This window comes from Harmonia axyridis, chromosome 5, assembly GCF_914767665.1.
Source record: "Harmonia axyridis chromosome 5, icHarAxyr1.1, whole genome shotgun sequence".
Lineage (NCBI taxonomy): Eukaryota > Metazoa > Arthropoda > Insecta > Coleoptera > Coccinellidae > Harmonia > Harmonia axyridis.
The window spans coordinates 5,428,923-5,446,623 of record NC_059505.1 but is presented as its reverse complement, the minus strand read 5'-3'; the positions used below and the strand labels follow the sequence as shown (position 1 = coordinate 5,446,623).

The 17,701-nt window shown below is 35.6% G+C and overlaps 1 protein-coding gene across 1 annotated transcript in view; it reads right to left on the bottom strand.

Moving 5' to 3' along the window:
- Positions 1 to 17,376, bottom strand: part of LOC123679797 (fringe glycosyltransferase) — a 159,064-nt gene extending 141,688 nt beyond the window's left edge. The window contains exons 1-2 of the mRNA XM_045617287.1: positions 17,034 to 17,376; positions 11,561 to 11,842 (exon numbers count right to left, since the gene is read on the bottom strand). Of these exons, the coding sequence (XP_045473243.1) occupies positions 11,561 to 11,842; positions 17,034 to 17,201 (450 nt within the window). The 5' untranslated portion in view covers positions 17,202 to 17,376. The remainder of the gene's footprint in view (positions 1 to 11,560; positions 11,843 to 17,033) is intronic.
- Between the last annotated feature and the right edge of the window lie 325 nt (positions 17,377 to 17,701).

Genomic DNA, 17,701 nt, shown 5'->3' with positions numbered 1-17,701 from the left:
AAGAGGTATGTTTTAAAAGCATATGAAACTTCAAAAAAACTTGAATTTATTTATTCCAAACAATTTGAGAATGTAGCTCTAATGATAATCTGTCGAAAAAAAATACGTAATATAGAATATCTTTGTTTGCCACAAAACTGCAACGAACTGTCATCAAGATAATACATCATTGTGTTGTATGAAAAGAAAAACGCATTCAAATTATAGAGAAATTATTCTTTTCAATTCTAGTAAGTTCACATACATGCTTATTCAAGTTTTACATACCCCCAAGTTCTCATAATAAAATAGATCTCACAATCCATTCAACCTATATGTATGTAATGAACATATCGCGTTTTTACAATAGATCTTATCGATCTATGCAAATTTGCAGTTCTCACGAACTTGAATCGAATTCAACTAAGGAAAAACCTAGCTCCGGCTAGTCCTACGTGATTAGGCGAGCTTGTAAGTGATTATAATATTAATTGATACACTATTATTCTGATAATCATCAATTCGTGAGAATAGACTTTTTAATTGACAAACAGTACATAAAAATATGGATGAAAGGAGGAAATATGTTAACTTCTTAATCGAAAGCAAAGGGTTCGAGAAATGTATTGACGTAAACATAGAAAACATCTCAGAAATCATCGAATATGTATACAGGGTGTTTCATAAACATAGCAACAAATTCAAGACATTAATCTCTCAGTGATTCGCAGTCGAAAAGTACCAGTAGGCTTTTACCGGAAATGCAAATAAATAACATCTCCAACGATATTTTCGAAATGGCTCTAGAAAACTGATATCTTTCATCCTAGCTGTAGGCGGCAATTTTCAAGAATTCTTGTAATTCGAAAAGTTTTTTAATGTCATAAAATTTATTGCTCGATTTTTTAAATATCAAACGTTTTTCAATTTTTCATTGAAAAGAAAAACATCCTAGAGGGAGAATGCAGAGATTCTTTCTATTCTCAATTGAATAAGAGCTTCAGAAATAAAAATAATTTTGGAAAAAAGCACTGGCGTACTATTTTATCTTCGAAAGTATTGAAGTCAATGCCAGTATGCACGCCGCTGTAGGTGCTTAATACGAGGTTATCAACGAGAAATAATCAGTTTAATGAGGAGCCCATTTCAACCAAATCTCGTTCAAATTTCTCAAGCCGAGTCTCAAGCTATTTCGAAGATATCGAGAAATCATTTCAGGATAAGGGCCTGAGGAGCTTTCCTACCCCAAATAACTCAGAGTTACTCCTGAATATGTTCGCAATGTTTATGAAACCTTGTAGATTAATAATTATAATTTGTATTCAACCAATGAGTTCACAAATTGATACACCTAATAAGGGGTGTTTTTTTTAGAGCTATAGAACTTTGAATTGCAATAAAACAACGATGGATTATTCGATTGGCATGAATTTTATTTATCTGCAAGATAATCTTGTGGAATAACATTTTAAATATGATTTCTGGCATATGACCGCCACGGCTGGCTCGGATGTAGTCCAATCTGGACGTCCAATTTTCGATGACTTATTCCAACATTTGTGGCCGTATATCGGCAATAACACGGCGAATATTTTCTTCCAAATGATCAAGGGTTTCTGGCTTATCCGCATAGACCAATGACTTTACATAGCCCCACATAAAGTAGTCTAGCGGAGTTAAATCACAAGATTTTGGAGGCCAATTCACAGGTCCAAAACGTGAAATTAGGCGGTCACCAAACGTGTCTTTCAATAAATCGATTGTGGCACGAGCTGTGTGATATGTTGCGCCGTCTTGTTGGAACCACAGCTCCTGGACATCATGGTTGTTCAATTCAGAAATGAAAAAATTAGTAATCATGGCTCTATACCGATCACCATTGACTGTAACGTTCTGGCCTCATCGTTTTTGAAGAAGTACGGACCAATGATTCCACCAGCCCATAAAGCGCACCAAACAGTCTATTTTTCTGGATGTAACGGTGTTTCGACATACACTTGGGGATTAGCTTCACTCCAAATGCGGCAGTTTTGTTTGTTGACGTAGCCATTCAACCAGAAGTGCGCTTCATCGCTAAACAAAATAAAGTGCGCGATACGTATTCCGCACAGAACCATTATTTTCGAAATAAAATTGCACTATTTGCAAGCGTTGTTCAGGCGTGAGTCTATTCATGATGAATTGCCAAACCAAACTGAGAATAAATCACTTGACAGCTGTTAAATCGGTCGCCATCTTGAACAGTAATGCCAACTTAAAGTTATATACCTCGAAAAAAAACACCCGTTACTTATATTTCATTTATGCCCAAATGTTATAGATTGATGTTCTCTCCAAACCTTTAATTCTCGCTTTAATTCTAGATATTTATCAATTTACAACACTCAAAAATCAGCATTCAGTAGGAAACACAACCAAAGCAATTGTTTGTTCCTTTACTCGGAAGAAGGTTTTCATGTTCCACAGATTTAAAATATTCCACTGAGGAATTCAAGCATGCAGCTCTAAAAAATAACCAGTCTTGGCAAAATATTCGTTGAACTCATCACAAACAACTATGGTGACAATGCGTAACCTTAACCTTCGCTGTTGAAAATCTACACTCTGTTATTTACCATATTAAGAAATAGAGATTAGAGTATCGCTCGTGAAACCTAATACTACATCTTTGATTGTATTCCAACGTCCTGAAATACTTCACATTACTCTGTGCACCTAATACATCATTGAGATAAACATATTAACGATAAAATAAAGCGATATATAGAGGCCGTCTTGATGACAACAGGATATTTGATCTTAACGGCGTGAGTTTTGGTAGGCCGGTTTTTTTGTAATCGAAAAATTGCTTACTCGTGTGGTTCATACAATTGGGTGTCCCAAGTTCGACCGCCGCCTACACTTATTATATCATCGCATTTATATTTTGAAATTTGGATGAGCGTATGGTGAAATGTTGGCTGAAGGCTGAAATTTGTAAAGATTTCGTTATGTAATTCTTGAAATCGAGCTGGACCATGAATTGCTTGGAATCTCTATTGGACCAACAACTTTCTCATAAAAGTATAAATCGAAATATGTCTATTATTTTGATAAGTTTTTTGAGTTCACAGTGGACATACTAAAGTTATAGTAACTACACTATAAGGTTTTTTCGATATTATACTTGAATTTACTATGATTCTGGAGTAGCGATCAATACGAATCCCATTCTTTATCTTAACTAACTAATTTTCGATTTTTTTGCGAAATCTCAACTTGCTCGGATTTGTTGTTACAGAAATATCGGGTGTTATTTTTTAGATCTTTTTTTAAATTTTCTAATCTATTACTGATAAAGCGATCTACATAAAAAAGGATGACGCTTGGAATGGTTATTTCACATCTGAATCCCAAATTTCATCTTGAATATTTAGGTTTAAAATGATCAAAAAACCAAATTTCACGAAGTATGATAGTTGTTTTGTCACAAATCATGGATTCTGTGCAAAAATTGCAAATTCAAGATCGTCATGTAACATACCGTGAGATAGAGGCATGTTTGCACATTAGTTCCATTAGCACACATTCGGTTTACATGAACATTTGGCCGTAAAGAAAGTTGCTCGCGTTGAATCCCTGGTAATTTGACAATAGCTCTTAAAGAGGCTGTCGATTGGTGCAAAGAAATGACAAAAAAGTTAATAGCGGTGCTTCGAAAGACGTTTATGAGATTGACTGGTGACGAATCTTGGACATATGCATATGAACTGGAACCTATAACAGCCTGTAGACCTTAGGGGTCTTTTAAGATGGACCAAATCCGACAAAAGTTGTTCGTATTCGAAGCACTCCGTAGTCTATTTTTTCACAATAAGGGGAAAGGAGGCTACTGTACCGTTAGACTCTTTAGAGCAACATAGCATTTTGAAGGGCAAAATCGCGGACTTCACGTGAAGAAGAAAAGGCTTATTCATCAAGACAATGCACTGTGTCACAAATCAATGAAAGAGATGGCAAAATTGCATAAATCGTTCTTTGAATTGCTTCCGCATCCACCGCATTCTCCAGATCTGACCCTCAGCGACTTTTTTCTGTTTTCAGCCATCAAGAGAATGCCCGCTGGCAGGAAATTCAGCGCCGACGAAGAGGTAATCGCAGAAACTAAGGCCTATTATGAAGCTAAAGATAAATCGTAGCCTACGAACTTTTCAGCCCATAGAGAAATAAAAAAAGATAGAAGGAGAATACGCAATTTTCACATATCCCCATCATGGTTAGATTACGTTGTCGGATTGTGATATATTTTCAAATCCACAATTTTACTATATCGTTATGAATGTATATTATATTGAATGAAATATATTTTTTCGAGTGATTCCCGATTAAATATGCAAATTTGAATATTTGGAATCCGATATTTATATGATACTAATTGTCGAATTTATAATAAGCGGAATATTTATTATTTTCTGTATCAACCTGCTGATATCCAAGGTTTGGCAATTATTGCTCTTCTAGTGTCATCGGTTGTTTCACGTCGTTTGGCGCGCTTGAAGTTTGAATTTCCGATATATTCAGGTATTTATTTCAATATATTTTGAGTAAATATGATCCACTATGGGACATAAGAAGTGCGTTCTTTGTGAAAAAACTCGCGAATTGAGTGAAATATCGTATCATTTATTTGTTTTCATTTCCGCGCCCTTCATGTCAAATTTGATAGTTCATGTAGAGGACAAAAATTGCTTACAGAAAATGACATATATACGCTCCCTCTATCTATGTTTATTACTGTGAGTTTCAGCCCAACCGTAACGTTAAAACCAAACATCGGCAATCCAAAAAACTTCATCACCTACCAATCCCCAAACACCGAACTGTACTCACTCGTACCTTCTTCGAACAGTTAACGAACTTTTCAGTCGACGCTGCAAAAAACCCTACATCATGCCTCCGCATATCTAAGCTCGCAGCCTCTAACAACTTCTTTCATGCCGTTAATAAGTTGTGCGGGTGACACTTGAACCTGTTCGCCCGCCCCGTAATTAAATGGAGCTCTTTTTGTCCCCCCGGCGAAATATCGATAATTACACCTCTTCAACTCAGAAATACAGAATGTGCAGCCGGCTGCTGCACTACTCTCGTATAGAGGAAAATTCTCTGGCGCAATTACGGCGGTTTTCTTCGTGCATTTTTGCTCTTCAATGACGTGTACGTGGGACGAATGGAAATCGTTTGATTTATCGGTTCCCGAACAGGTAGTAGTTCGTTCTTCTGTTAGACATGCCTTCTCGGCACACGCCAGGTAAGAATGAGAGAGAGGCTGCGACTGGGTATCCGCGAGTTTGTGCCACATCTATGCGTTTCTAGTCGCTTCATGCCGTTGATGTGGAATTATCGACATCTGTTGTGGTTTACGATAGAAAGACTGCTGGTTCTACACAATGGGTTATTATTTCCTTTCAGCTTGTTCATAAATATGATGTGAAATAATCTTGTAACTTGTTCATAAATAGTTTAATAATACTAGGAGAGTCGGTAGTGCCCGATCGGTCGATAATTCTTGTAAATTTTGGGCTAGGAGAAAAATTCAAATGTTAACGGAATCGACCGTACTCAGCGTATAACTTTAAATCACTTTCAACTTTACAGATTGGTCCGAAAGTAATATTCTCATCTATTTTTTGGTAAATAAACTTATTATTATTTCATCGTAAAATAGTGCCGACTTAGCGGTTGTACTGCAATCTGAGTGATCGGTGAGCTTTGTCAGTGATGAAGCTGTCACTGTGATAAAATAGTCACTGGTCGGCAGTTTTATTCTTTCTCCTATGCATACTTGAAATACACTGCTCAAAAGAATTAACGCACATTATGGAAATCTCAAATTTATTTATTTATGCTACAACTGAAGGTGTTCTCAATGATAATTATTTTCATCAGAATTATGCATGCATATGTTATCCACTTCCAACGTTTTTCTTCAATACAGATGTTTTTTCCCAGCAGGAATAAAAAAAGATGAGATTATCAGATTTTGACTGTATTGGCTCCATTCTGAAATCAGTTGTTCTCGATCAATTCTAGTGATCAATAGTTTTTCTTTCATTTGATTTTCTACACTCGATCGCTATGCAACGCGGAACACGCAATTTGACCCAAGAGGAATGTACCCAAGCGGTAATTTTGCGAGAAGAAGGGTGGACATACACAAGAATTGCAGAAAGGTTTGGAGTTTCCCATACAAGTGTGTCCAGAATGTTGCAGCAATTCAGGGAGACAGGTATGAATGTCCGAAGACCAGGACAGGGTAGACCACGGAAAACAACTGCCATTCAAGAACGTTACTTGAGAGTTTCTTCGTTGAGACAACGGTTGGCAACCGCTCGCCTCCTTCAAAATCAGCTTGAGCAAACTCATGGGGTGCAAATTAGCACTCAGACAATAAGAAATCGCCTCAGAGAATATGATTTAAGGCCTCGTGTCGCGGCAAGAGGCCCAGCTCTTACCCCAGTTAATCGAAGGGCGCGTTTGGATTTTGCGAGAGCATATCCATTGGAAAGAGGCTGATTGGGAAAGAGTACACTGAGCATATCTTTCATGTGGACGTCTGTACACATGGGAACGTCGATCACAATGGTAGACTCATCTGTGAAGAGAACTCTTTCCCAATCAGCCTCTTCCCAATGGATATGCTCTCTCGCAAAATCCTCTTGCCGCGACACGAGGTCTTAAATTTTCTTCCCGAATTTAAAAGCATCTAACCTCCAGGAGAAATTCGAATGAATCATTATTTAGACATTCTTCTCTCTACGAAGAATTAAATCCAGTTTAATTAACTCCCAAACACTACACCTGAACATCATCTACCTCTGTGTACACATTACAAAACATTTCCAAAGGGCACTCACCTCCGCTTTTGTCTATGACAACCACAGGGAAAAACATTGTTTGTCACACATGAACAACAAAGAAAAAATTTCAAAGGACTCCCCCTCATCTAAGCACAACTTTGGGTACAGGCACTCCCTCCTGTACCATAATTCATATGAGCAATTAGGGGTTAGGAGTTCCCACGGGTACCACACGCGTCAATTCGGTCTATTCTATGGGGCATAACCAGAAGCCTATTGTTCATTACTTTCTGTATCTCACTGTGGGTACAGTGTGCACACTTGACCTTTATCAAAAGCTCTTTGGATAAATCAACGATGATAATTTTCATGATGTGAACATTATTTGATTTTGGTTAGCACTTGAAATGGTGGGAATCAGAGGGTATTCCCAAAAGACCATATATGTATTATTCTCGAAGAAATAATATGTATAACAGAGATTTTCAAAAACGACCGGCTCGAGTTTTTGTTTGAACTGACCATTAAAAGCTTTAAGCATTTTTATTCAAAATGCTGTATAGAGTCCTTTTTTCTCAAGATCAACGAGAAATCAAAAAACCTCGGTTTTCGTCAATTCAATGCTATGGGCTACAGCAATATTTTCAATTGTTCTTGAGTGATGCAAATGGTTTCGATTCTTCACATAACTAACTTGTCCCAACAGCTTTAATTTTAACACCAAGTGCTTCAAGACGACCCAAATGTGTTTTAGTTTTGCGAACTGTGACTGCAAAATTCTCACCATTTTTGTAGTTATTAGGTGTACAACTTTGCTTCCGCCGTTTTGCAATAGATCGCTGTATCGGTAAGTGGTAGTCGAAATGAATAGATCGTAGATGTCATACAATAAGCTTAGGTATTTGATAACACAACGCCATCGAAATATTAGTCAATTTGTGTGTGCATCATAAAGTTATTCTCGATTAAACATGTCAGCTTACGAGCCAAATTCTGGTCATTTGTGGAATTTTAAATTTTCTGCTTTAATATGAAGAAATCTGCGACTGAGGCTGATCGAATGCTTTCAAATGCCTATGGTAATTTTAACAATTTCAATACGCTGTTGAAGCGTTCCATTCTCAGTAATTGCGTAGTTTCAACTCGTTGATAATCATAAGATAAAAGTGTCAAAAGTGATGGCTGCCCAGATAGCGGCTTATTCAAAATGAAACCTCTTATTGAAAAACCCTTTACTATGAAGACATCGGTAAGTAATTTAGGCTTCTTTCTAGCTACAGTGACTTGATAAACCACAGTGGCGACAAGCGTGGTCTCGTTTTTGATTGGCTGAGCCTAAATATGGCGACTTTCTGTTTACATTCTCCATACATGTATGGCCCACTTTATTAAGTTACTCTAGTATTCTTCAGTTGAATAAATTTGTTCTATACACAATCAAATACTATCAGGCCCAATACGCTCTATTAGTGATGACGTCACACACCGCCATTTTAGTTCTCCTGTCAGTGTTCTGGATCCAAACAAACAAATTGTCATTCAAATTAGTACGTTGTCGTTGAAGAAATTGGCTTATTTTGATAAATAAGATTATTTAAGGAACGATTTTACTATTAATTGATAGACAGAAGGCACGAGATTAATGCCAGTAAGTTCGAACTTGAAGTTCAACTAATAAACACGGCTTTTTACAAAATCTGGGGAATGATACAGGATTCAAACTTACTGGTATTAACCTCGTTCCTTCTGTCTATCGATTAATACTGAAATCGTTCCTCAAATACTCTTATTTATGAAAATAAGCCAATTCCTTCAACGACACCGTACTAATTTGAATGACAATTTATTTGTTTGGATACCGAACACTGACAGGACAACCAAAAATGGCAGTGTGTGACGTCACACTAATAGAGCGTATAATTTTGATTTGACGTGTGTCAGTTCAGTTCTCTCAATTTCATTCTTGAAATCTATGATCCCATTCGCCATTTTTTAGGCTCAATTTGAACGCCACTGTGTTTAATCAAGTCACTGTAGTTCTAGCTACTAGTAAACAAGATACTGTAAGCAGATACAGTAATTGATTCAGAAAGCTGGATCGTGGAAAAATTAAAAAAAAAACATACATTTCATTTGTTTTAACGATCCACCACATTCTACAATAACAGAAACGAATCGATATAATGCGGAGCAAATATCCCATCATTAAGGGAACTTTCTCACTACTGGCAACCCAAACGTTTCATTAGTTTTTATTGGGTCGTTAGGGCCGCAAGTGATAAAATGAGGGTGGCGGATTGTCCCAGATTGACAACCCAACACAATTAACGACAGTGATTTTCCGCATCGCGTCTGACGGCAACCGAATATGGGGGTCCACGAACAAATAATGATGGGGAGAGATTTAAACATGGCTCAATCCGGGGAGCTGCACTTCCCACGGGTAAACACGCGTCGATTACTCCTCTCTTCTATGTTATTATCGGGGCCACAGATCGATCTGATTGCAAAACTTGACCCCGTTGAATTCTGTGACGGGGGACCCACTTTTGGGGGCACTACCCTAACAGACAAATATCGGAGATTTCGATTCTATATTCTAAAACAAGTGGTAGAATGGGCTCCCATTCCAACACTCATGAGTGTTGGAATTGCTTTCTGCAACAAGTATTAGACGATATTTTCTCTATTTCAATCGAGTTTTGTGAAATAATGTCGAAATTCAATGCGAAATTCCGATTATATAACGGGTGTTTTTTTATAGAGGTATATAACTTTAAGTTGGCATTACTGTTCAAGATGGCGACCGATTTAACAGCTGTCAAGTGATTTATTCTTAGTTTGGTTTGGCAATTCATCATGAATAGACTCACGCCTGAACAACGCTTGCAAATAGTGCAATTTCATTTCGAAAATAATGGTTCTGTGCGGAATACGTATCGCGCACTACGTCCATTTTATTTTGTTTAGCGATGAAGCGCACTTCTGGTTGAATGGCTACGTCAACAAACAAAAGTGCCGCATTTGGAGTGAAGCTAATCCTCAAGTGTATGTCGAAACACCGTTACATCCAGAAAAACTGACTGTCTGGTGTGCTTTATGGGCTGGTGGAATCATTGGTCCATACTTCTTCAAGTGGCCAGAACGTTACAGTCAATGGTGATCGGTATAGAGCCATGATTACTAACTTTTTCATTCCTGAATTGAACAACCATGATGTCCAGGAGCTGTGGTTAAACAAGACAGCGCAACATGTCACACAGCTCGTGCCACAATCGATTTATTGAAAGACACGTTTGGTGACCGCCTAATTTCACGTTTTGGACCTGTGAATTGGCCTCCAAGATCTTGTGATTTAACACCGCTAGACTACTTTGGGGGCTATGTAAAGTCATTGGTCTATGCGGATAAGCCACAAACCCTTGACCATTTGGAAGACAACATTCGCCGTGTTATTGCCGATATACGGCCACAAATGTTGGAAAAAGTAATCGAAAATTGGATGTCCAGATTGGACTACATCCGAGCCAGCCGTGGCGGTCATATGCCAGAAATCATATTCAAAATGTAATGCCACAAGATTATCCTACGGATAAATAAAATTCATGTCAATAGAATAATCCATTGTTCTTTTATTGCGATTTAAAGTTCTATAGCTCTAAAAAAACACACTTTATATCCGTGTGCCTTTTTTATTGTATCTTGGCAGTTGGTGTGACTGTTACGAAAAATGGACAGATTACGGAATTGAATTTGAATCGTACGTTTCGAATTTTGAAATAATTTATAATTACGTATTAAATTCGTGAATTATTTCTGACGAAATCGATTTAATACCACCAGAATTAAGAGAAATTGCGAATAATGTTGCAAATTATTCACTATATCCAAAATATATTATATTGACAATTGAAGTGTGTAGAAATTTGATAGGATCGGAAGTCAGTGTAGATAACCACAAAACGAAAAATATAACTGAAAACAATGCTGTAATGAACTCAATACGATACTGAAATAGAGAAAAGCAGTTTCTTAATTTCTCCCATCGCATCCAATTATATGAAAAATAGTAAAAATTAATATGAGCTTACTGGTTTCGAACATAGAATGAATCTCTGTGTTAGGCCAATCCCATTGACATAAAAAACGCGTTAGATCGTAAATAAATTCTCTAAAAATATAGTTTTCCTATAAGAGGTTTCAATTCGAATAGCTCGCTATCTGGGCAACTGTTACTTTTGAAGCTGTTATCTTTTGACATTTAACAAGTAAATATACGCCATTATTAAAAATGGAACGATACTAGCTTCAACAATGCACTGAATATGTTGAAATTCACTACAAAAATGATGAAAATTGTGCAGTGTTAGTTCGCAAAACTAAAGCACCTTTGGGTGGTTGTGAAGCACCTTCTGGTGAAAATTTGAGCTGTTCGGACAAGCAAGTGATTTTAAGAATTGAAACCGTGTGTGACGCTCAAGAACAACAGATAATATTGCTGCTGTAGTCCGTACAGTTGACGAAAACCTGGTTTGTCGATTTATAGTTGATTTTGGGAGTCAGATATTCCACAAAAGACGCAATCATCATTTACGTTGCCAAAATAATAGTGATTCCGTAGATCTTGAGATAAAGAAATTTTCCACAACTCTAAGGTTTTCCATTGAATAATAATAATAAATAAATAGTCTGAAAAGACTTGACATTTAATATTTGATTCGGTGTTTTCAACAATCAAATCCTACCTGGTCTTTGGCAAGCTGAAACCACGTTTTCAAGATGATCGGCAGCCTTTCCTTATGAAAATGCTTAGTGGTCTTCACACTGATGAACATATCGTTCAGTTCCGTCATGAAAGGTCTCATGGTCACTTGTGTCACTTCTCCAGGTATGAAGTTTGAGGCCATGGTTCCGGGATTCTCTAGATTTTGGAGATCCCCTTCGATGTCTTGGTCTCGAGACAGATATCTCTGAAGTCGTTGTCTGAAACTTCTCGTCTTTTCTTCGGATGTCCGGACATCCATAATCTGCGAAAAAAAAAATTAGAAATAGATTTTGAAAAAAAAATAAAATTATTGTCTAAAGCAGTCACAACATTAAACAAACTCATTGGTTACCTAATGAAAAGTCAGAATGGGTTTTGCATTCAAATTCTTGAAAGTACTTCATAATTCCACCGACAATAAAATCAATTGGTGATGATACATACAAATTTCATGTTGTTCGTCTGATCACAATCATAGAAGACCTCGTAGAAGACAAATTTTGGAAAAGAAATACAAATCCGGTAGGGTTGACATTTGTCCTTTATAATATATAGAACATAGAGTAATAAACTCCGAGATACAGAGAATAATCATTTCTCTAATTCTGTGGTTATTCCGTTCATTCTTCCACATCTTGTAGAACAAAATCGTGCGAGAATATATCAGAAACGCACAGTTTTCATGGTTATATTTTATTATTATATGTTGGTACTCCGAACTTTCTGCCACGGCTTCATCTGTCAATTCATCAATTTGCCTTAAAGAAATCAGTTCTGCCAACCAACATTTTTCGATGCAAAAATCACTAAATGATATTTATGGAAATATTTCATTAATTTCAATAAAAATTAGAGAAAATAATGTATAATACTCGTACAGAAGGCTCATTCTACCACTGGTTCATTCCAAAACTTGACACTTCGTGGCTCGTTTTTGAATTTTGACTCGTGGAAGAATATCAATGCCTTCTGCACTTGTATTATAATAATTATTTATAATACAAGTGCAGAAGGCATTGATATTCTTCCACGAGTTCAAAATTCAAGAACGAGTCACGAAGTGGCGAGTTTTTGAATGAACGAGTGTTAGAATGAGTTTTCTGTACGAGTATTATACATTATTTTCTCTAATTCATTGCATTTTTATTGAAATCAATGAAAGATTTCCATAAATATCATTTAATGATTTTTGCATTGAAAAATGTTGGTTGGCAGAACTGATTTCTTTAAAGCAAATTGATGAATTGACAGATAAAGCCGTGGCGGAAAGTTCGGAGTACCAACATAGAATAATAAAATATAACCATGAAAACTGTGCGTTTCTGATTCTCGCACGATTTTGTTCTACAAAATGTGGAAGTATGAACGGAATAACCACAGAATTAGAGAAAAGAAATACAAATCCGGTCGGGTTGATATTTGTCCTTGATAATATATAGAACATAGAGTAATAAACTCCGAGATAGAGAGAATAATCATTTCAACCATTGTGCATTTCATGTTGATAGTGTTGTCAGAGCCATAGAAAATTGAGCAGAATAGTGAAAAAAATTATCCAACAATTCTGTTGCAACAGATATCTTAATTAAGACTCAATTGAGATTTTGGAGGTAAAAATAAAATCACAATTTCAAGCTTCATGTAAAATATCGTTCTTAAATTATAAAAATAGAAAATTAAAGTATAATCACGAAAAAAGTAAGAGTAAAGCACTGACGTGGAGTCAGGAGCTTTTGAGTGATCGTCATTCATGCGCCAATTATTTCGATAGCTGATTTCAGTGGTCAATTCTACAAAAGATTCAAAAGAATGTAACCTTGTGTTTAATTTAATTTTGACATTCATCTGCAGAAATTTCTTCATAAATTAGATAAGTTTTTGTTACAAGTTTCACGAATGTAAAACGATGTCAATAACATTTGAAGGAAACAGCAAGTATGCGGGAGACATAGAGATGAATATGACTTATATAAGAGACCCTCATAAATATTAATGTTCTTTCGGTTATGGGACACACCCTAAGATAAAAATGAACCTAAAAGAATGAAGAATTTCCGCTCAGGCAAATATAATTACCCAAAACAATATATCACTTCTGAAGTGTGAAATTTCGGACTACCTGATAGTGTTAGCAGTAGCTCTCAAGTCTACATTAGGTAATATAGTAACAAAACGTTTTCATTTTTCCCGTTTTGAAGGTTTGTCAGATTTTAATTTCTGGTATAGACAAGAGAATAGGTATGCATAATATTTGTCGTTTCTTGTATAGAGAAATAAAATAGATAGAGGAAGTATACGCAATTTTCATATGTCCCCAACATGGTTAGATTACGTTGTCGGATTGTGATATATTTTCAAATCCACAATTTTACTATATCGTTATGAATGTATATTATATTGAATGAAATATATTACCATACTCACCTGACGAAGTCATGTTATCATGACGAAACAATTGTTGTGAAATAGTTATTTATAATACAAGTGCAGAAGGCATTGATATTCTTCCACGAGTTCAAAATTCAAAAACGAGCCACGAAGTGGCGAGTTTTGGAATGAACGAGTGGTAGAATGAGCCTTCTGTACGAGTATTGTACATTATTTTCTCTAATTCATTGCATTTTTATTGAAATTAATGAAATATTTTCATAAATATATTTTAGTGATTTTTGAATTGAAAAATGTTGGTTGGCAGAACTGATTTCTTTAAGGCAAATTAATGAATTGACAGATAAAGCCGTGGCGGAAAGTTCGGAGTACCAACATAGAATAATAAAATGTAACCATGAAAACTGTGCGTTTCTGATATATTCTCGCACGATTTTGTTCTACAAGATGTGGAAGAATGAACGGAATAACCACAGAATTAGAGAAATAAATATATAAAGCGGAAATAAGTTATTTTACTTTTTTAATCATCAATGAAATATATTTATTTGAGTGATTCCCGATTAAATATGCAAATTTGAATATTTGGAATCCGATATTTTTCCTAATTGTCGAATTTATAACAAGCAGAATATTCATTATTTTCTGTATCTACCTGCTGAAATCCAAGGTTTGGCAATTTTTGCTCTCCTAGTGTGATCGATTGTTTCACGTCTTTTGGCGCGCTTGAAGTTTGTGTTCTGAATTTCTGATATATTTAAGTATTTATTTCAATATATTTCGAGATAATATGAAAGGTTGATTCACTATGGGACATTAGAGGTACGTTCTTTGTGGAGAAACTCGCGAATTGAGTGAAATATGGTATCACTGATATGTTTTCATTTCCGCGCGCTTCATTGTCAAAGTTGATAGTTCATGTTGGGGACAAAAATTGCTTACTGAAAATGACATATGCTCCCTCTATCTATGTTTATTACTCTGAGGTATCTTTTCATTGATTTTATTGTTATATATCATATTATTATATCAACATTTATAGTTTAAAAAGCACTGACTTGAAAACTTTTTCGAACTCAATTAATTATAATTGAAATCTTCCATGAAAAATTTCTAATGTTAAAGTTATTCCTTAAGGAAGTTACAAGCATATGTGTATATATAAAACATCCATCCAGATCCTGACATCTACAAACATCGGTCATTTAATAAAAAAAATTTGGAATTTTCTGAACAATGTGAATCCGAGTGTGAGTCACAAATTCTACCTCAATGACCTAAACTTTAAATTCATGGCATACGTTCATAAAAAAAACAAGCGCAAAGTCGAATTCAATTGAAAAATGATTAAACAAAAGTTCTTTCATTGAAGCAACAATATCGAGACTCATGGTTCAATTTTGCATTTCGATGAAGACGTTCTTTCATCTCAGATATCTTCGTCGTTGTCGTCAGCATTCTGATCATTCGAATAATCTGCTCTAATTCTGTCATCCCGTAAGTTTGGACCACAACATCGTAGAGGATCGCAGCGTGCTTGGGAATTTGAAATACCTTGAAATCCACGGATGTTTTCGACATATTTTCAGATACCAAGACGACATTTTACCACCTTACTGAAATAACTCTTTTCTGCCTCGAAAGCAGTTAACCGAGCAGTTAACACTTGTCTGAGGAAATTAAACAGTGGCGGAGTGACATCGAAGTGAATTATACCCTAAACGAAGAATATCTTCATAATGAACGGAATTTTGCGGAGTTCCTTCAGAGAAAGTATGAACACTTGCTAATAATCTGATAAATAACGTTATTTAAATTCACAAAAGGCTGGATGTTCTTCTCTTTGGGAAAGAATTCTTTTGTCTTATTGTTCTATTGTTATAGGCATGGTTGGTTTAATTACTACTTGTCAGTTAAAAATAATAAAGGAATTTTTTTTATTCAATGGAGCATGAGGAAACACTTTTTTTTTCATATGCATATGGAAATTTAATAACCTCATGTTTCAAGTAAATGCATATGTACAGGTGTTCCTAAATTGGAAGTACAAACGAAAATGACTGATTCCGCGGATAATTTTGAGAAAAAAGTCCAATAAACATGGACCCACAAACGCTTTGTTTTCGAGATGTTGAAGTTCGATTTTTTTCAAGTTTTTTCGCATAGCACTTTACTTCACAAGATATTCAACTTAAATCTGGCATAGCTATTTCAATTTGGAGTTTTTATAATGTGATATGAATGCAAATTTACATGGTGATATTTTTTCTAGAATAATGCCCGCTTCTTTCCTCCAGAACTTTTTTTAGAAAAAAAAAAGTAAAAAGAAACTTTGGTTCACTACTACACTCATTGGTTTTTATAGTTTTGTCGTATCTGCTACCCATTTTGAGAGAAAAATTGCAAACAATTTTCAAGTAGGTAATCCTCAGGAAAATACAAATTATTATGAAGATCCAGTTAGTAAGCTGGGATGAATTCATTATAAGTTTTGGTACTTAATTACCCAATCTGTTGCAAATATTAAAGATTCGATAAACTGGTAGATATAATCATCACAAAAAGGTAGGACTACCGACTACAAGTGACACTCTGTATTTTAAAAACAAATCGTTTGAGGCCCCATGTTAATAGGACTTTTTTTAATTGCAAAATGAATCTCTCATTTTCCTTTGTACCTCCAATTTTGGAACATCCTGTATAAACATTTTCTCTTGTGAAAAAATTCCAAAAGTTTATCTATACATATAACACATGGTTAATGTTAATATCCGAAATTACACATTGTATACATTCCTTGGATATCAATCAAACATAATAAAATTTTATTCTACTCGTTGTTATTAATATGGAAATCTTGTACATTGTGAATGTTTATTTTAGATATTAGTTATCACTTTAACATATTTTAAAGAACATTATATCTTCTAGAATTCTGAACACGAAAATATACATTTTCATCATACGACACAAACATAAACAAAAAAAATTACGATTCGACGAAATTGCTGAGAAATACTTTCACTAGTATGCAAACTGTTATCTATACACTAATTGATATTCACCTCATGGTCGATTACTCCTGTGGAAAAGCTCTGATAAACCAACAGAATCGTATAAGCCAATAAAACCACCACTGTCAATGTCTGCAACGTTTTCCGATTTCTAAAGTTCATCTTGTTATTTTCAACGATGAAAATCACCTGTTCACCATCTCGAGACATTTGCGCCATTCCCTGTACCTCATAACAGGGAAAACACCAGCGAAACTACCGAAATCCGCGAATGTAAACAAAAAAGTTGGGTTAAGAACGACACATCACGAGTACACGAAGCTTAACCTGAAGCGCGAACTGGTCTGTGTTTTGATCCGAAGCGTAGGACCAACTGTTGCCTCATCGGGCGCTGCTGCTGATAGTTGAGTAGGTTTAGATTGGGGGAAGAGACTCCACTTGGGCAGTGTTGTCTGTTGTCTGGCATTATTGACTTAAGTCACTCGGCGATACAAAAGTCTAGCCGTCTACCTCACGGACTAGGGTCTCGTTTGTTATGATAGGCAACGAAATTCATGAAGTTTATTCTTAAAACTTACAGCTAAAATGTGTGAACTTTAATTACCTCAATATGAAGTTTTGCATTTAGATGTACCGGGTTTTTCACTATAATTTGACTCCCCCTCTAACTTTGTTACTGAAAGAGGTACAAAAAATATTTTCTTCAAAAGTTTCACGAA